Here is a 21,463-nt window from a genome sequence, read left to right on the forward strand (position 1 = left end):
AGATGACTGTAGACCTGTCTGCTGACCTGAACGACAAATATATGTTATTATGAAGTTAAGAAATAAAACATGCTGCCACGTTGGAACACTGGAGACTCCTTCCATTAATAAAAACCAAAAAATAAACATCTCTTTGCAGAGCTTGTCCAATTTCCTTTGTTAATTATTTATTTTACAATAAGAATTAGTGCAATAATATTAACATGGTTTGCCTTTGTTAGTACAATTGATCGAGAAATGCAAAGGATGAACAACATTTTCTGATGAATCATAAATAGCCATTCAAGAATCCATGATTATTATGAAGTATGATTATTATGAAGTTCTGTGAATAAATGTTTAAACTAAAGAGGCTGTGGAGCTCTGTGCCATGTTAAGACACAAGTCATTCGAAAGAAACCACACCCCAAGACTTTACTTCCAACCAAAAAGGAGGACATGTATATGAGAAAATACAAGTACCATTAATGGACCACCTTGTGCTTTTGTCCTTCACGCCGCCTCTGAGGGCGATAAAGTGAGAGTTATATGATGCACCTTGGGCAGAAATAGGGATGGTTTGTGTGGCCAGCAGCTGTTGTTCAGGTTGGCCTTCTCAGCCACTGCCAAATAAAGAGACAAGATTAACAGGGAAAGTGCACTTCATTGCACCATAGTGAGCCTGCACATTTAGTAATGATGTCAGATTGGAGGATTTTCACAACTGTGTCATGATTTACTGTTCATTTTAGCTTCTTGGGAGTTTTTTTGTGCATAAATCAAAGATTCAGTGGATTCATTTAAGCTCATGTTTCGTCTTAGTGCAAACATATTCGTCACTGTCTAAGACTGACGCATTATGCAGCCAATCAGAAACGAGCAGGTGATGTTCAGTTCAATTTGCTGTCGCACGCTGATGTGTTTTGCGGATTTGCTGTTGACATTTTTTTTCCCCCCGTTAGTTTCTAAACAAATCTGAAAAGAATCTTTTCTTACACTGGAACATCCAGAACACTGGTGCCGATTGCGTATATATTCTGTAGCTGCTCTAATAGAACAGTGCAGGCCAGAGGTAAAAACATATTTTTGCAGCAACACATCCCAGTGTACACTGTAGAATCAACATTTTGTCAGCGAGCAGGTTAAAATAAGAATGAGAGCCCTTGTGGAGAGCAGGTTGCGTATAAAGGAGAATGTGAACGCTGCTCAGGCTGCTTTTGACATGTACACATTTGGATTGACTGACAGCAGGCCAGATGTTGACCTGCCTCTTGGCTGACAGGCTGTTCAGTGCACATCACACACACTGACATGAAGATCTCAGAAGACATGCACAGCTATTCCAATTCCGTGTTTATATTAATGAGAAACAAGACTTGCCTTAAGATGTTCTTGAGAAACTCGTAGGAACTGCCAGTCTGGGTTGTACCTGCGAAATAGATAACAAACTTCACATTTATCATATTTGATAAAAAAAATAAATAAATAAATAAAAATAAAAAAAAAAGACAGGATTAAAAGGCTATTAAAAGGTAAAAAAAAAAAAAACTAAACAAAAAAAAACTAAGTATATAATCAACTTAAAAAAGCTCCCATTGTTCTAACATTGGCTGTAAAAATCTGTCTATATTCAAACAATACAATTAAAAGTACTAAATCTAACAAATGAACATGGTCATAAACGCTTATGAAGCATCAAAGCTTTGGAATACTGAAAAACACCTCGTCACCTCTCTCCCCAAAGGCCTTCTAATATACAGCACAGCTTTAATTGGGTCTGTGTTTTCTGAAGAAAAAGCATAAAAAAGCATAAAATTCACCGCAAGCAGGCTCCATTTATCCATCAACAGCCGGCTGATTGATGTGATGAGAGTAGTGTGTGTGACCCTTTCCCAGCCAAGTGCTGAAAACCTATTTGTTTTATTACATTTTTAAGGAATCTTTCTTTAATACAGTCTATTAAGGCTGTCTTACAAATCTCCCCTGACTCGACCCCATCTACAGCCTGATCAATTTTTATACTGCTGATCCGTCCCCTTCCTCCTCATTTTTCCTCCACAAAATTCACATTATATAGGATTTTCTTATGGAACATTTGCCATAAAAATATGTTACTACCCCTGGCGAGGTGAGCGGCCGGCGGCTTCCCGATGACAGAAAGCTTCGGCGAAGATAAAACTTGTTTCGGCGGTAAGCAGAACTGTTTAAATGTTATTTATCTTCATGCTCCATAGAAAATATATTGTGAAGCACAACATTGATTTAGTACATAACAATGTGTCTGGAAGGGCGTGCTTTGGGCGGAGACAAAAGCCGATTTATGAATCCTTTGCTCAACTCATTTAATTGAATTTTCCAAATCTCTCGCAACACACAAATAATCAATACCCAAGATGAACTTGCTGCTGAATTATTAGGCTCTCTTTTATTCATTTTCTGCTCATCAGCACATGCTTTGTGGGACTGGTGGTAACTTTGTGATGTTTTGAAAATGCCAAGAAATGTCCAACTTTTAGAAAAGATTCCAAACTTTCCTCCTGACTGATGTACCACCATCAGAGATGATTGCAGAAGGCAGTGAGAAGATTTACGGGGCAATATGGCCACAACTTTGGGCATGGACTCAAAAGATTTTCTGTGAAAGGTAAATTATTGACATGAATTTTCTCAGCTGTCTGTGGTGTCATATCCATCATGACAGCTTGGCTGACTGTATGTGTCCATGTGTGAGGTTTATAAACAAGTTCAATCATCTCTAATGCATGCAAGAATTGTTGATGCTGATTACATTAAGTAGTAAGCAAACCTGAGTTACCCCAATACCTTTCCCCGTTAATACGTCATTAAATGAAATAAATGACTACGGCGTTCTTCAAAAAACTAAAATTATGAAATGATAAAATTATACTCACAGGTTAAGTAAAAAAATAAGTTATTACCCAAGTCAGAACTTTAAAACCTTTATTCATTTATTTTTATTTAATTTTGTTTGTAAACATCTTCACACTGAACTCATTCAATCGAGATTTATTTATGTAATGAGCATAATTCAAGCAATCAATTATTATTCTGTCTAGATTTGGAGAGCATGCGAACACATATACATGTAGGTCAAATGAAGTTTTAATGGTGACAGGAATACTGAACCAACATGGCTACCATTCCATACTTCAACGCCATGCAATTACATCTGGACTGTGGCTAATTGGACCCGACTTTACCATACAACAAGACAATGACCCGAAGCATACATTCAAGCTCTGTAAGCGTTATTTAGAGAGCAGTCAGTAAGATGGAGTGTTGTCCGTCATGGACTGGCCTGCCCAGTCACTGCACCTTAATCCTATTGAACTGCTCTGGGATGAACTGGATTACAAGGTCAGAAAGAAATCTCCAGCGAAGAACAACTTCGGCAGGTTTTACAGAGGCATGGCATAGTATTTCAGATGATCGTTTGGGGAAATGAACTGTCTGGATGCCAAGAGTGTGTAAAGCTGTTATTCATGCTAAGGGAGGATTAATATCTGCACATTTATATATTTTGTTTGGTCAAAGTAAATCTTAATATAATTAAATGACCTTGTTGGTTGCATATAATGAAAAAGAAACATGCACATGTCTCTCAAAAACAAGAGATTAGTTGGTGTTTCTAAACTTTTGACAGGCACTATAGAGCAGTGGTCCCCAACCTTTTTTGCGCCACACACCGGTTTAATGTTTAATACCGGTTCAATATTTTCACAGACCGGCTTTTAAGGTGTGGCGGATAAATACAACAAAATAAAATGATACGACCGGCATAAAAACTGGTATTTTCTAAATATAATAATAAACATGAATCCACTTTGGGTTTTTTTCCATTTTGCTAGATTGGGGGGGTTTCAATTTAGCGGTAATGTATTATGTGTTAGGGGCCGGAGCAGCCCCTTTAAGAAGGTAGCGGATGGAGGTAAGACATGTGACCGAGGCATCATGACATGCATCAAGAGTGAGTCATAGACAGATGTGGTGGAGAGAATCCGGTAATTTTCCAAAATAAAACATCGTTCAGAATCAGATAATAATTAAAACGGAAATAACCTAAGTTATGTATCCTTTCTGTACGGCCCGGTACCAATTGACCCTCGGACCGATGCCGTAAAATATAATATAGGATATTTCTTGCCTCTGCTTACAAATAACGGTTCATTTAATTCAGGGGTCACCAACATGGTGCCATTGTGAGAAGTCATTATGATCAGTGTCTTCACATAGATGAATATCATTAATTATTAATAATCACATATAATTAAAGGTAAATTGAGCAAATTTGTTATTTCAGAAGTGTGTATCAAACTGGTAGCCCTTCACATTAATCGGTACCCAAGAAGTAACTTCAAAAAGTTTGGTGACCCCTGATTTAATTTAACGTCGTTAAAGGAAATGCAAAAGTAAAAAAAAAAAATAAAAAACTGGCCTAACCCAATAAGAATTTGTTTGTTTATTAGATTGAATCAGTTGTGTCTTAAAAATAAATTGTACAAAACATAAAATGTCAAATCATGCAGACTCTGTACGACAGAATGTAGGGGCAATAATAGCTACAGTTATTAAGCTTAGTTTTAAACCGCACGCTTCCCATCATCCAACATGATGGACTTCCTGCCCCGATTTCATTAAACATCCATAGTTGTCTTTAACATGAATGTTTTCTGAAGTTGTCTTATCGAAACAAAGGCTCGATTCTCCAGTGTGAAAACGTTGTATTTTGTTGTTATAAGAAAGACTCTGTGCACAGATACATTTCATGCTCCATCATGTGATCAAAAATGTGACATTCCTGTGGTGCCGAGTCTGAGCTTCGAGGTCCTCCAGCATGACTAATTTAAGCAAGTTTGGGCAACCTTATCTTAAAACTGTTTTGAACTTCGCCACAATTCTCCCATTCACTTGCTACAAGTCACCATTATGTGTTTGAATCACAAGTGCAGCTTTGCTGACGGCTGTGTATGTGATTGAAATAATCCAATTAATTTTGTCTCATGAAGAGAAGTGCGTGGTTGTTTGTGCTATAAAAGCTAAATGTTTTTCCTCAAGAAGAGGGAGTCTTTTAATCCTGGCTGTAGTAAATATTTACGACTCTTCGGCATCATGTTAAATGCCAAACTCTTCGTTCTCGAACGGTGAAATCTGAATGAGGCTAGGAGCTTTAAAGCTTTTAATCAATCATAGCCCATAAATAAGTGGAACTCTAAATGTTTTTTTTTTCTCCCCGTACTGATGCATTTAAGCACAGCACAATTGTCACAACCGTACTACTGTAGTCATCTGAATCATTATGTCTGAGGACTGAGGAGAACATTTCAGGCGACTTACCTTGGAGCAACTTCTCATGCATTTGTAGTCCACTGACATGACTATTCGATTGCAAAGCTGTAAAGGAAAAAATAAGTGTTTAGAGCAAAATGTGCTTGAAGAAACCTTTAAATATGCTTGTTTAAACCATTTCTGAGACTTTCGCAAGAAACAGTTTAGATGTGGACTGGACTGCTGAACAGATTTTATTGTAATGAATCTAGACCAGTGGTTCTTAACCTGGGTTCGATCGAATTCCAGGGTTTCGGTGAGTCAGTCTCAGGGGTTCGGCGGAGGTCAAGACACACACACCCGACTCATATGATTCGTGATGACACGCCCCGCTTGGCCATCATTGGAAGGGTTCGGTGGATGCACATATGAAACTGGTGGGGGTCAATACCGCCAACAAGGTTAAGAACCACTGATCTAGACATACAGTGTCATAAGGACTCACTCAGCTCTTTATGCCTCTTCAGTTCAGCGTGTAAGTCACCAGGACCCATCAGCAAGAAACTCCTCAGCTCACTGTTGCCCTCTGCAGGCTTAAATATACAAAAAACAAACTTTGCATATTAAATGCAGTATATTACAACAGGGAAAGGTTACCTTTTGCTCGGGAGGTGAAAAGGGGTGTCGAAGTGTATCTAACATACATACCAATAAGGGCTCAAGCTCTTGCCTTATCTTCATTAAGGCTTCTAAAGATCCTTCCAATTTAGACCTGAGGAAATCCATCCTGATAAAACATTGAACATATGTCGTATGAATGCAACATCACCACCCTAGACCTTCGGTTACCCTCAGCCAACAAAACGTCATATAAAATTGTTCAGTACAATACCAAGATTCCTTTTCCTGTGATCTAAATTCAGTCATGGTCACAATTTGGCACTGGAATAGCTCTCTCCAAATGAACACACTCCTAAATTAATGATAAGCTCATTCTCGTTATTGATGTTTTTATATATATTTAACTAGCTTCCTCTTAAATGACTTCACTATAAAATTCAAAACTAATGCTTGTCTTGATGGATTGAGAGGGGTCTCTGTGTTAGTATGCGTTAAAGGGGAAATAGGTCTTTCTTAAACACTCCTTAACCAACTATTTTTAGTGCTATGTAAATCACAGGTTTTTTTGGCTGGTGATGGAGCTCCCTCCATGTCCTGTCATTAAATTCTGATCAGTCATAATGACCATCAAGCTAAGCGGGACAAAGGAAATATCCTTTAATGATGAGAGATTTCCTTTCGCTGTAATGGTCTGGCATTGCCACTAGTAGAAACTAGATCAAAGATTAACCAAAGGATGGTGCACACAGTTTATGAATACACACACAAAAAGACAACACGTTCTACAAAAGTACATATTTACAATCAGGTGGGAAAAAATTTTTTTGAAAAAAATGCCTGCTTCGGCAACATGTTGTGTGCCTAGTTACAAATGAAAAAGTTCTACTCACTCCGGTTTATTATCATTATATAATGGCTGAAACATTTCCTGTTGTAACTCGAGTACAAAAAAAATCATTTAGCTACACAGGAAGCACTGTGTTTCCCCACGGACCATTATTACTGACGCACCACCCGCTAAACTCTGAACGCTGCGGAATGAAAAAATCAACAGAGAGAAAACAGTGAGGGGCGAATTCCCACTTTATTTCTGCCAATTCCGTGTGTATTTCTGGCAATTTTGTTTTTTTCTCAACGCAATATCAACGTTATTTCGCGCAATTCCCTCTGTCACCCCTCTGTAGAGCCTGTAGTGCCAGAATGTTTTACACATTAAAAAAAGGAAAAAAGACTACAATCAATAGATTTGCATGGTATAAAACTAAGCCTCCGATCCCCGGAGAGAACTCTAACAATCATCTCTGAAGGAGACAGAACAGGACAGATAAAACAGAGGAGCCTCGTTCATACACCTACAGCTTCAAACTTCAGGCCACAACATGGTTACCGGTGGATGCACCAGGAATGCTGGATATTTAAAATAAATAAAAACAATTGCATTTTTACCGTGGAGGAAACGGGTTTCCATAGATTTTTTATTTTGAAAGAGAAATCTGAAGTTTTTATTTATAATTTTTTTAATTATATATTTGTATTTTGATGTATTATGGCAATTAAATGCACTAAATGGGTACCCACAGATACCCTTGTATGAAATTTTAGCAATAAAATAAAACATTTTTCAAAAAGGAAACAAATTACTTGTTCATTTTAAGAAATGCATCTTATTTTCTCTAGTATATTTAGTATCGCTCTTTAATAAAGAAAAAGTACATTTTATCCGGTTACTCGATGCCATAATCGGTAGAATACTCGATTACTAAAATAATCAATAGCTGCAGCCCTACATGATAAAGACTTTCTATTTCAATGGAAATTGTCTCTTCCTGGAAAATCCCACCCCATCTAGAGAGCACCGGGGCTCACTGAATGGTTTGAGTCTAAAAACATTGTAAATCACATTTTAGGGCTTTCACATTCACCATTCCTGAACCCCTATGGCAGATTTTAAAGGATTTATCAAACAGCAAACTCTCTACCACTAATATCAAAACACTATCCAAGGAAAGTTCATACCTCCATTACAGTTCCAGAAACTGGTGGAATCTGTACCAAAAGCTTCATCGGGCTTGCATTAGCACAGCAAGATAGCACAGATATTTCTCCCCTATATCAATAGTATTTTACTAAATAGATAATAAGAGAATACATGAAGAAATGGCACAAAAATATTACACATGCTAAAGTTTTTGATGCAATCTTGATGCAAAACACCTGAAGATCTATTGATAATTCTTTACAGTTTAATTTATATTATTCTCAACTACAGGGTTTATCTGCTTAAAATGTGCAACTGAAAATCCAGAATTTATTTTATCATAAGTTGAGTTTTGCAGTAAAATAATCGTTTCACTACATGTACATACATATTACATACAGTATACACACTGACCTTTTCGTTTCTGTCTGTGGCTTTTCTGCTTCCAGGACATTGACAGTAGTCCCACTGGTTTTGTAATTACCTGCTGATGAAGCACTAAATGTCAGTAATCAATCACATCACAGTGAACAACATGGACATATTAATGACAGTGTCCTCACTAATATGAGGACTAATAGCAGGATTCCATAGCAATACAACGCTAAAGCTAATGAGACATTTTATGATACGCACATAAATCCCTCAATAAACATCTTTTATAATGTTCTCCTGAACTCTCAACTCTGACTGGTCAGAAGATGTTGTATCATTTTCTATAACATCAGATCTCACACTAGTTCAAGCTGCATCATTTCTATCAATTTGTTGAGTTTTAATTTTAAGCACAATACAGGAAGAGCAGGAAACAGAACAGCTTTTTTAGTTATTTTGTAAAACACAACCCTTCCTACTTCAAAAAGGTAGGTTTTTTTATTCACATCCACTGTGAGCATGTTATAATAAATTTTTTAGTTTGATGCCACCACCATGTACAATTGTGATGGTTGTCATTATAATTATCAACATACCGCATGTAACACATAAACAGTGATTGTAAACTCCAATACCTTGGGGTTTAGCTTTTGGGTTCATGGGCATCGTTCCAGTCAGGGAAGAATACTTTCTGTCTTTGGTGAGCCTCTTGACTGGAGTCTAGAGTAAACAATATTGTACAGTTATGTCATAGATTTTAAACATAACATATAGACCAAAAATGCCCAAACTAGAACCAATGGGCCAAAGTTGGTCTATGGTGACCTCTGATTTGGTCCACCATGCAATATATGGACTGCTAAATGCCACAAATGTAAATGTAAATATATAAATGAAGGGGGGGGGGGGTTGTTTCTGACTGAACTGTAATATTCACTGAACTAGAAGTTTGAGAATAAAACTGCATTAGTTTAGCAGATTACACAGTAATATTGTTATTTTCTATTTATTTAATATTCAAAAATCATAAATGAGAGAAACGATGGCAATTTACATTTTAATATAATTAAAATAATGTAATCTTAATTAATAATATATGATTTATATAATGTTATTTATTAACTATTATTTTGGGCCCACAGCCTTCACTTAATTGTGATTTTTGGCCTTTATAAGAAATGGCTTGGGCATTTCTGTAAAAGACTCTTGACTGTTGGCTGTATATAGACTGTAGTTTTCTTGTTGCTGAGTGCAAGTTGCACCCTCCTACCCCATATACCAGAGGATCAAGATGACCCCATGACCAGTTCATGTTTAATGCATTCACTATTCTATTGGGTTGTTATCACCCATAAATACATAGTATATTCTATTTTGTTGCTACAATGTATGACAAATCACAAAGAAAAAAATATTACATTGCATTCGTAAAATTATATATATATATATATATATGACAAATAAATAACCTTGTCCTTTTTACAGTGCTAGTACATTGTCTGTCACACCAGGGTTCAAAAGAACCACTTTGTTCCTTTGAATTGAAGTTGCAGATACTTACAAAAGAGGCCCAGAAGGGTTGGTATGTACAGGGGCATCTCAATAAATTAGAATAGCATTAAAAAGTTAATTTATTTTAGTAATTCAATACAAAAAGTCAAACTTGTATATTATATAGATTCTTCACACACAGACTGGTATATTTTCTTTTAATTTTGATGATTATGGGTTACAGCTAATAAAAACCCAAAATTCGGTATCTCAGAAAATTTTAATATCACGTAAGACCAATAAAAAATTAATAAAAACAGATTTTAAACACAGAAATTTTGGACTACTGAAAAATATGAACATGTACAGAACTCAATACTCAGTCAGGGCTCCCTTTGCATTAATTACTGCAGCAAGGCAGGAAGCAATCGGTCTGTGACGCTGCAGACGTGTTATGGAAGCCCAGGTTGTTCTGATAGCAGCCTTCAGCTCTTCTACGTTGTTGGGTCTGGTGTCTCATATCTTCCTCATTAAAATACCCCATAGATTCTCCATCCAAATCCTGCTGGAAAATGAAATCAGCATCTCCATAAAGCTGGTCAGCTGAGGGAAGCATGAAGTGCTCTAAAACTTCCTGGTAGACGGCTGTGCTGTCTTTGGACTTGATAAAACACAGTGGACCAACACCAGCCCACTGAGCAACAATCCAGTCCTTTTTGTCCTTTGCCCAGGTAAGATACCTCTGACGTTGTCTCTGATTCAGGAGTGGCTTGACACAAGGAATGCGTCAGTTGTAGCCCATTGATACGTCTGTGTGTGGAGGCTCTTGAAGCACTGACTCCAGCTGCAGTCCACTCTTTGCAGTCCAATCTCCCCAAATTCTTGAATGGGCTTCGTTTTACCTTTTTATACCATGTTTTTCCTTCCATTCAGCTTTCCATTGATGTGCTTGAATACAACAGTCTGTGAACAGCAGCTTCTTTAGTGATGACCTTTTGTGTTTTACTCTCCATGTGCAGGGTGTCAATGATCGTCTTCTGGACAACTGTCAAGTCAGCAGTCTTCCCCATGATTGTGTACACTGAACCAGACTGAGACACCATTTAAAGACTTAGGAAACCTTTGCAGGTGTTTTGAGGTTATCAGCTGATTAGAGTGTGACATTACGAGTCTCCAATAATAAACTTTTTTTACGATATTCTAATTTTCTGAGATACTGAACTTAGTGTTTTCATTAGCTGCAAGCCATAATCATCAAAATGAAAAGAAATAAACACTAGAAATGTATGTCCATGTGTGAAGAATCTATAATATACACGAGTTCTATTTTTGGATTGAATTGCTAAAATGAATAAACTTTTTTAATGACATTCTAATTTATTAAGATGCACCTGCATGTGTAGTAAGTGGTGAGTGAAAGTTATGCTTATGCTGAAAATAGTCACTATACAGACCACGTGGTTAGAGGGAGTACCGATTTACTAACAGAAACTAACACAAGTGGCTGAAAAAGAACCACAGCTATATTGCAGTCAGTAATAATGTAACTTCATATAGATCTTTACTATATTACTACAGTGATCCTAACAGTCTGATGATCCATTTGGTTAATGCGGCGGGATAAACTTACAGACCCTAAAGATGGATTTGGACTGTAATTAATATAAAAAGTTTGCTACAATGGTTTAGGACCATGAACAGTGCTTTGGGACAATGACTATCGTTAAAAGGGCTACACAAATAAAACTGAATTGAATTGAATCCGATATGTATTTAAAGAAGCAGCTGAATGTACAGTATATCAGCTGGTAACACAGTTAAAATGATACTAATTAACAGTTAATATGAAAACTCACATTTTCCTTTTCTTCTACCTGAAGACTACTTTTGACCCTGTGAAAGAAAGGAAATGATCGTGAATTCAGATTTTTATTTTTATCATATTTAATATAAATACTGATCTCACAGTTCATAAAAACAAGACCAGTGCATACATATAAACACCACGAGCTTTTATCTAACAACGAAAAATGATAGATGTATATATAAAGCTTAATAAGTTAATGTTAACATAGCCAGAAAATATAACTTACGGCATTGTTACGGCAATTTTGAGACTTCTGTGTTCGCTATTTGGGCTTCGGTGAATCTAAACAACACTTTCAACGCAGTCAATAATCCTGTTTGTCTTTTGGCGCCGCGCGACGGTAATAACGCTCCCGGGAAACAACTACATAAAATGATCAATAAATACAACTTTTTGATACTTTGTGTTAATGTTTGTATGCGATAAACAAACATGCCATATAGCAAATAATTTACTATTATTAATGCAATATTTAGTCTAGATTAAAATAAAAAATTTAATGTTCGAGGAACGCTTTGTGAAGTTGTTTTCTCCGGATTAATTTTGTCTGCGCACCAGTGCCTGGTCTATTTGATTGTTGGTGCAGTTCTGGGTTGCCAGAGCCACTGGTTTTAGCACGTAATTTGTTTTACAGTAAATAATGGAATAATTTGTGTCAGTTATTACAAACGAAGGAAATTAGTTAGTGTAGGGTATCTATGGTGTGTGTGTGTGTGTGTGTGTGTGTGTGTGTGTGTGTGTGTGTGTGTGTGTGTGTGCGCGTGCGGCCTGTGTGTGTGTGTGTGATGGTCACTTCATCATTTGTGCGGTTTTAGCAATACAGTTCAGTTGGGTTCTTAAACTTGTAGGAACTGGCAACCCTGATGAAGGTCGTCTTATTTAGTTTCTGTATTTATAATTGGGAGAGCACACTTGTAGGACATGTCTTGCAGAACATACAGTATGGGATGTTTAACTGGGGATTTTGTGGACAGCAGTCTTAAGTATTAAAAAGGGTGCCTGTAGGTACCTTCGAGTGCCTAAAATTACCAGCTAAGCTCACAGTTAATAACATGAATAAGAAAATCTAAAACATTTGTAATTCCTCTAGTGAAGTTGTAAGAAATATGTAAAACACATACAGCTGGTCATTGTGCATTTGTTGTTCAATAGCATGTAAATTCAAAGTTGAAGGAGTTGAAGGGGCTGAGTTCTTTCTAGCACACAGTATAGATTAGACGTGCCCAAACATTTTCCTAGGATGGACCTAGAAAATCAACTTTGATTGAGGGCCATAAGCAAAAAATAAATGTTGCATCATACCAAACATTATATTACTTAAAATAAAGGTTGCCATGGTTCCTCTCAATTATGATTTAACATTGAAAAATAAATAAATAGATAGAAAACATGACTCTTTAATCTGCTTAAATTATTCAGTTTTGTTTTAAACGTTCTAGTCCAATGAAACTTATAGCGCAAAGAGAAGCAATCCACTTTATTGTACAATAGAGTTCAATGTCTTAAACAGCTATTTAGTTACCTATAATGAGAAACATAAAGCATATTCTTACTTTTTAAGTTTTTCCAAATGGTATTTTTCCCTTTTTCTTTCACTAATATATATGGCATGGTTTACTTCCACTTATATTTAATCTTCTAATGGGCTGGTAGTTTCCTACCCATATCACTAGCATATCTTTAACAGTTGACAAACAGTGATGGAGAATGTGCATGTGACTAGACTAAATCCCCTTAAAAGAAAGATTGAAAGTAGACAAAGCACATAAAAAAGCAAAATGGTTACATATCTTTAACATCCAATACCAATAAAAAAATGTATAAAATAAAAAAAGCAATAACAACAAAAAATATAGGGTGCACCAATGAACTGGCATTTAAAAATTAGATATTTATTTTATAGCAGAAGCTTTTCATCTATAATAATGGTGATCATATCTGTAAATAGTCTTTAGTATGAAAACATTTTTTTCATTATTACTTTTAATGGCTAATTCCCATCTTCTAATTGTCTTATTTTTATATTAAAGCAAACACCTGTTTATAATGTGCACACAGTGTATTAAAAGAATACACTGCCTCACACTAGCAGAGAACAAACAATGTGCCTGATATTTATTGTCCATTACCTTTTAATTAAGGCAGTTATACATCAGAGGTACACCCAAGCAGGCACAGTGCTTTCAGGGGGATTTTATTAAACCAGAAAAATCTAAGATAGTTTAGTAAATGTTGGTTTCTAAAAAAAAATGTAAGATTACAAAGTTTTGCAAACTCTTGTAACAATCTAAAAAACTCACTGCAATGTAATATTTTTTGATCAACAAGACATCTAATGTGTTAGAATTCATGTTTTTGCCTTCATCATTCAAAGCAATAATGATAAAAAATTTATTTACTAAATCCTTATAACTTACAGTTGCACTGTAGTGAAACTATTATCTCAATTTCATATCATATAAGCTACACTTCTTAATTTTTCTTTTTTTTTTAAGGTTTTTTACTTCTTGGAGGTAAACACATTTGCTGTTGATATGTGTTGAGCTTTCATATCGATCCTCTTTCTTTTGTTTGCACTCTTTATGACTTTAACCTCAGCTAGTTTGCTTTACTGCAGAAAAATAATGGCCAAACTTGTCAAAGAACAAGGACCTGGGAAAAAGCCAGATGGACCTAAATGAAGAACGAGGGCTTGGAGATTACTACAGAGCATTTTGGTAACTTGCTACCAGCCAGCCATATTGCCTCAGACTAAGGTCTCATAATTGGGAGATGGGATTGGAGAGTTAGCACAGCTAGGTAATGTGTTTTTATGGTGTGTGAGTGTGTGTGTGTGTGTGGGGGGGGGGGGTGTAGGCCTGTAAATTAAAGGCGTTCTGCCTTGATGACAGGGCAGTGTATTAGCTCAGTAGAGTGACCCATCTCTTCGAGACATTACATCAGGGCCTTTTCAGGTGGACACACGCCCCCAGGCACTTTTCTTCATTTTGATTTGGCGTGGACAAACCACCCAAGTGTTATGGTTTGATACTTTACACATTTCACAGCTCAACATAAATACTGAGAGGAAATTGCTTTTGTTAAAGAAGTGTCATTCACTAGGACATGTTTTTAGCCCTCTCTAAAAGATGTGTTCAAGCTTTTTGAACATTAAAAATGCTGTAAGGAAAACTCAGGACTATTTATTTCCTCAAATGACTCTCAGATGGGTCCGAATAAGGCTGTTATTGCTGAGTTTTTGATTATTTCAATGTGATTTACAGTTTATTTGCCGTACCATTTCTGCTGGACTTTTTTAACAACAGCCATTAAAAGAAAAATACTCTATAATTTAAACAGACATGTATGAAGTGATATATCTGTGATACATTATATATTTATGTAGTTCAGTTTTCACCTCAGAAAACCAGTTTTAATTACGGTTTTGAAAACATTTGAATTATATCCTAGGACTCTAGTATAGTTGAACACCGAGGGTGTAGTTTCATGCTGGTTTTGTTTGAATGAATTCAGTTGTAACGGCGCCATCCTGTGGTTGCAAATAATAACTTTCATTTATTAAGATTGTTTCTGTGTCCCATTATTTACTATATGTAGAAATAAAACTTGGATATATTTCAGAGTAGTCACTGTGCAGCTTGTATAGCAGTACAGATTTACTGAAAAAGAACTCAACATACAGCACTTATTGTCTATAAATAGCTGGAAACAAAAGTGAGTACACCCTAAGTGATACCAGCTGTACGTCATGTAACCATCCAAGCCCAGTTCATCATCTTCATGCTTTTGTCTGCTTGACAGGACCATACAAATTAGTGTATCTTGTATTCGAGCAGTAAAAATTAGGTGCTTTGAGTACAATTCCCTCATACTGACCACTAAATATTCAACATGGCACCTCAAGGCAAAGAACTCTGAGGATTTGAGAATTAGAATTGTTGCTTTCACCCAAAATCTCTAATAAAACAAAAATGGGAATCGGATTTGGAATGTTTGTATGAAGATACAGACTGGGGAAAAGCTCCTAGAAAAGCCACAAACTGCACTGGTGTATACTAATCACAGACAAATTCAATTTAACATTTTACACATAACATATTATACCCCCTATAGATTAAACAAACTTAATAGTGAGATTTCAGCCATGTGTCAAAGATGTAAAACATCAACTGGAACTCTTCTTCACATGCTGTCAATTTAGCTGCCAATCTTAGATATTTTTTTTGGAAGTACGTAATAGCAATAATTCCTGGAATATCAAATAAGCATATTGACTTTGATCCTTAAGTTTGGATATTGGGTGATGTTAGTTCAATTCACATGACTAATCATAAAAGTATTTTATCTTTCTTGCAAGCACTGCAGCAAAAAAATATATACTTAAAAACTGGAAATCGGAAAACTCCACCAGAAAGAAGACACTGGATTAATGAACTAGTGTCATATAGTACTCCTAAAAAAATATATATTTTGTTCAGCAAAAACATTCACATTTTGACTGTATTTAAACCCCTTTTCTTGACATCTTACCACTGTTGTACTATATTGACTGATATTCACATATTTGCTCTTCAGTATTGTACGTTTGTTAGTTTGTTTTTCTTTCTATTTCTTTCTTTTTTCTCCTGTTTTTGCTTCTGGATTCTATTAGTAACATTTACTTACATTGATCTATGGATTTTTACATTTGGTTTACAATTTATTAAAAAAAAATTCCATAAGGGGGGGAAATTTTACTGTTTTTTGATACTCTAATGTGTTTGTATATTTTACAACTATATTCCTAATAAACATATCTTTACAAAATAATGAATTGTTGTCTCCACCATGTTGACAGAGGCTATAAGAAAATCTGTAGCACCCTGAAACTGAGTTACAGTACAGTGACCAGGGTCATTCAGAAGTTTTCCTAAAGTGTTCCACTCAGAACAGTCCTTACAACGGTCTATCAAAGAAGTAGAGTCGTCGTGCTGTGCATCAGGTGCAGAAGCTGACTCAAAAATATATGAGTGCTGCCAGCATTGCTTTAGAGGTTTTCTAGAAGCGGATGGTCTGCTTGTCAGTGCTCAGACTATACGACTGCAACAAGTTGGTTTGCATGGCTGTCGGCCTTGAAGGAAGCCTCTTCTGAAGCTGGCTCACAAGAAATCCTGCGAACCGCTTGCGGAAGACAACCTGTTAAAGAGCATGTATTACTGGAATCATGTCTTGTGGTCTTATGAGACCAAATAAACTTGTTTGACTCAGATGGTGTCCAGCATGTGTGGCAATGCCCTAGTGAGATGTACCAAGAAAATTGTGTCTTGCCTACAGTCAAGCATGGTGGTGGTAGGCTGCATGAGTGCTGCTGGGAAGCTGCGGTTCTTTGAGGGAAAGATGGATTCCAACATGTACTGTGAGATTCTGAAGCAGAACATGATGCCTTCCCTTCAGAAACTGGTCCGAACGGCAGTTTTCCAACATAATAACAACCTCAAACACACCGCCAAAATGACAACTGCCTTGCCAAGGAAGCTGAAGGTGAAGGTGATGGAGTGGTCAAGTATGTCTGAAGACCTGAACCCTATTGAGCACCTGTAGGGCATCCTCAAATGGAGTGTGAAGAAGCACCATGTGTCTAACATCCAGCAGCTCTCTGATGTCATTATGGAGGAGTGGAAGAGGATCCCAGCAACCTGTGCAGCTCTGGTGAATTCCATGACCAGGAGGATTAAGGCAGTGCTAGATAACAATGGTGCTCACACAAAATATTGTCATTTTGGACACAGTTTTGACATGTTTACTTAGGATGTACTCACTTCTTTCGCCAATTATTTAGACAATAATGGCTGTATTTTGAGTTATTTTTAGAGAACAGTTAATCTGTATTGCTATACAAGCTGCGCACTACTCATTTCTACTCGCTTCATTTCTATAGTATTGTCCCTTTAGAAGATATAATAAAATGGTTGGTGAAATGTGAGGGGTGTACTCACTTTTGTGAGATACTGTATACATATGCAGTATCTCACAGATTCATACTAAATGCACAAATGATGTATCATTGATGGTACCACCTCAGTGTCAAATAAAATGTGAAGTTTGGTACCCCCATTGTTGTGGATATTCTCACGTACTGTGCTGTTGCCAGACACTGTGCTGTTGTTTGCAGCCTTGAATCTTCTATGAATTATAAAGACTTTTACTTTACTCGCACCAGGATTGTTAATGTCATTATGATCTCTCCTGGTTGGTTATACGATTACATGGTTGGAGTTCTCATCATTAGAAAACAGTCACTGCTGCTGAAGGTGGCCATACATGGACAACTTAAAGATAAATAAAGATATATGAGATTACCACTTAGAAACTAAGAAGATGGCTTTGTACTTTATACCATTTTGCTTCATCGGCTTATAACAATGCGGGGAATGGTACAGTTCATTATTTTAACAAAATAGATTTCAGAATATAACTGTAAGGGTTTTCCTGACTTTGCTACTGCATTATACTACTTTAAATAATTTTGTATGACAATGGCTTTGTTTAAAACCCTATACAATAAAAAAAAAACAGTGGCAGCTTGGCAGTGCTACGGTTTGAACCTCCACCCTTATTAACAGTAAACCAGAGCCTTAACAATTGAGCCATCACTACCTGTTGAGTCAAAGGTGGTTCCTTTAAAGTTTTATTTTTTCATGTCAATTCTTAGTGTGCTGCTGTACTGTCCTTTTCCACAAGATGGCGCTGTCATACTCCTCATGAGTGCTGGATTTGAACGGGTAGAGTAAAATAAAGTCACTATAACACTTAGCTCTAGCATTCCTTTTTTTAATGCTCAAAAATAAGTAATTTAGAGCTTAATAGAGAAAACTATAATTAATATAAACTGCTAAAGTGGCTTAGGACTACAGGTGATGATGGTACTATAATAAATGGACATTTAGTGTCACCCAAATAAGCATGTTCTTCTTTTTGAGTATTTTCCTCATGCCATCTCAGTGGGGGTTTCCTTGCCACAGTCACCAATGGTTTGCTAATTAGGGATAAACTTATAGAGACTAATTTACACATTTACAGTATATATTCATAATCCATTTATTACTGTAAAGTGGCTTTGGGACAGTGTACATTGTACAAAAAAATGAATTCAAGCTTTATTCAAAATTCGATTTAGTAACGAACATAATCATGTTTTATATGATTTTTATAGTACCCCAGATCTTCACCTCTTTTCACTTGTCTTTTATTTGCACTTACCTTTTGTTTGCTGTGTGTAAGTGAATGCTGGACATGAATACAAATGAGCAGAAGTCAGCAGTAGTTCCAGTAGGTTTATTGAGTGTATGTTTAACTCTAAAGGATTTATAAAGATTGCTGAAATACAGGATTTGGTGTTGTCATTGATAATAAGTGGAGCTTAGAAATGCTTTTGCATCATTACAATGATGCAAAGCAGAATGGTACAGTAAACAGTACTGCTTTTAATATATTCAATGGGAACCAGCTTCTAAACTATACATTAGATAGATTTACTGTCAATCTTGTTAAACTTTAGAGACTGCTCTGTGTGCAAATCCCAGGAGATCAGCAGTATTTACTCAACCCACCCCAACCCATCTGGCACCATCAACCATCCCATGGTTGAAGTTACAAAGAACTATTTCTTTTTCAGTGAACATTAACTAAAGCTCTGGATCTGCACAACTGTGTGCACTGAGATGCTGCCACGTGATTGGCTGTTTAGACAACTGAATGTAAATTAGCAGAAGTACATGTGTTCCTAATAAAGTGGAAGATGAGTGTATAGTATATATACTCTATATGTCTTTAGGAACAGAATTATGATGGTAATGATGGAGATGATGTTTTTGTGCAAGATGGAGATGATGCATACATTGCAAATAAATGTAGCTTGCTACTTTAAAAAAAGAGTAATAATAGCATAAACTAAAATAAATTATTTCAATAATATAAAAGTAATACATTTTTTTATGTTCCAATGCTTGGAAAAGTGTTAAAGGTTACAGTTATTTTTTTATTAGTTATTGTTTGTATAACCTTCACTCTTCAGTAGAATTTGGGAGCATGGCTAAGGGAATTTGTACTTATTTGGCAACAAGAGCGTTAGTGAGGTCAAGCACTTATGCTAGGTGAGGGGGTCTGGGGTGCATTACAGCATTAAAGTTCATTCCACCATCCCAAAGATGTACAGTGAGGGTGAATTCAGTGCTCTTGTGCAAAACATTCAAGTTCATCTTCTCCAACCTTCGACCTTGCTTTGTTTACAGGGGACAAATTTGGGCCTCTTTAGTTCCAGTGAAGGGAAATAATTTTACTACATGCACTAAGACATTCTTTACAATTGTGTGCCCCCAACTTTGCTTTAACAGTTTGATGAAGAACCACATATGGGTATGGTGGTCAGATGTCCACTAACTTTTAAACATGTAGTGCATTAGCTTTTAATTTCAATTTTGATACAAAAGACCAGGTCCAAAATCAAATATTTGCACACAAATAAACAGTGTATCATGTGTAAGCAGAGTTGTAAGTCTAATTCTCCTGTTAATGTTGCAGTGGGATGGGACAGTATTTTGTTTATAATACAACATTTGTATTCACTGGTGGTCTACAATTAGCTTGGATAACATGCATTCCACTCCCTGGACTATTCACTCATGGCCACTAGCAGGCCTCAACATCTATTTATACCTCTCTGCCAATTCTTTTGCCCTTTGACTTTATCTACTGTAACCGTAGACTTCAAGACTAAATGTCACATGGAACATTAATAGCATATTTAAACAACACTGTACATCTCTTCTTTATAGCATGCAAGAATTCAAGCATTAGTTTCTTCCCCATGTTCATAGGAATAACGAAAGCAGAAACCTTTATCTGTCATATATACAGTACATAACAGCATAGTTAAATTCTTAATCTTCACCTATCTCAACATGTTATTAAGTTTTAGTCAGAGTATATGTGCAGTCATGATACAGCACACATGCATCAGAGAATGTTAAGACCCTTGCAGGGGTTTGAACTATCAACCTTTTGTTCAATAACCCTGACCCCTAACTGTTGAACTTTCACTGCTCTAGTTTAGAGCTCCAGTAAACTATTGCTTATTGCTGTTTCTCTTTGGGGATTCTTAGTATACTACACAAGCTTGGACTATTCAAACCATAGTTTATGAATATTTCAAGAGCTATTCTTACATTGATACTGTTATCTGGCATAAAGGCTACTAAAGTTATGGTCATACAATCACAGACGGTTTCTCATCAACGCCTTGGGTGGTTTTATGAAATTCCGAAAGTAAGAACGGGAGCTTTGAGTATGGATTTGGACTGTAGTTAATGTCAACAGTCTCCTACACTGACTCAGGACTACATTTCGCTTCTGATCATCATCACTGCACCCCTCAACATTGTATATCTGTTATAAATGGACATTCGGTGCAACCCAGATGAGGATGGGTTCCCTCTTGAGTCTGGTTCCTCTCAAGGTTTCTTCCTTATGCCATCTCAGGGAGTTTTTCCTTGCCACAGTCGCCACCGGCTCACTCATTAGGGACAAACTTACACTTATAAAGAACATATTCCCTTTTAATCACCACATTATATGTGTAAAGCTGCTTTGAGACAATATTCATTGTAAAAAGTGCTATACAAATAAACTTGAACTTGAAACTTGAACTTGAATGCAATGTTAAAAATGAATATAGCATACTTATGACCAGGTGTCCACAAACCTTTGGTTATACAGTGTTTATTTCTGTCCCAAATAACCCCAATTAGCCACCTTTTTGCTGACAAGTGAACACCAGGGTCTCATGTGGAAGGTTCAGCTGTATGCTACTTCTCCTTTAAACACTGCAG

The 21,463-nt window shown here is 36.4% G+C and overlaps 1 protein-coding gene across 3 annotated transcripts; it reads right to left on the bottom strand.

The window, feature by feature from the left end:
* Nucleotides 1-193: 193 nt before the first annotated feature.
* On the bottom strand, nt 194-12,146 carry itgb3bp (integrin subunit beta 3 binding protein). Of its 3 annotated transcripts, XM_083524224.1 has the most exons (9): nt 11,824-12,141; nt 11,587-11,623; nt 8,875-8,959; nt 8,279-8,351; nt 5,974-6,052; nt 5,771-5,858; nt 5,335-5,391; nt 1,360-1,408; nt 194-602 (listed from the first exon to the last, which is right to left on the bottom strand). In XM_083524224.1, the coding sequence occupies exons 1-9, from the start codon at nt 11,826-11,828 to the stop codon at nt 596-598; spliced, it is 480 nt and encodes a 159-aa protein (XP_083380350.1). In that variant the 5' UTR covers nt 11,829-12,141; the 3' UTR covers nt 194-595. The 3 variants fall into 3 exon arrangements, with proteins under 3 accessions (XP_083380350.1, XP_083380349.1, XP_083380348.1); XM_083524223.1 differs by lacking the exons at nt 194-602; nt 1,360-1,408 and adding an exon at nt 1,633-1,765 and having other exon boundaries at nt 8,279-8,348; nt 11,824-12,146; XM_083524222.1 differs by lacking the exons at nt 194-602; nt 1,360-1,408 and adding an exon at nt 1,633-1,765 and having other exon boundaries at nt 11,824-12,144.
* Nucleotides 12,147-21,463: the final 9,317 nt, after the last annotated feature.

The sequence above is a fragment of the Silurus aristotelis genome (assembly GCF_946808225.1).
Source record: "Silurus aristotelis genome assembly, chromosome: 2".
NCBI classification, from domain to species: Eukaryota; Metazoa; Chordata; class Actinopteri; order Siluriformes; family Siluridae; genus Silurus; species Silurus aristotelis.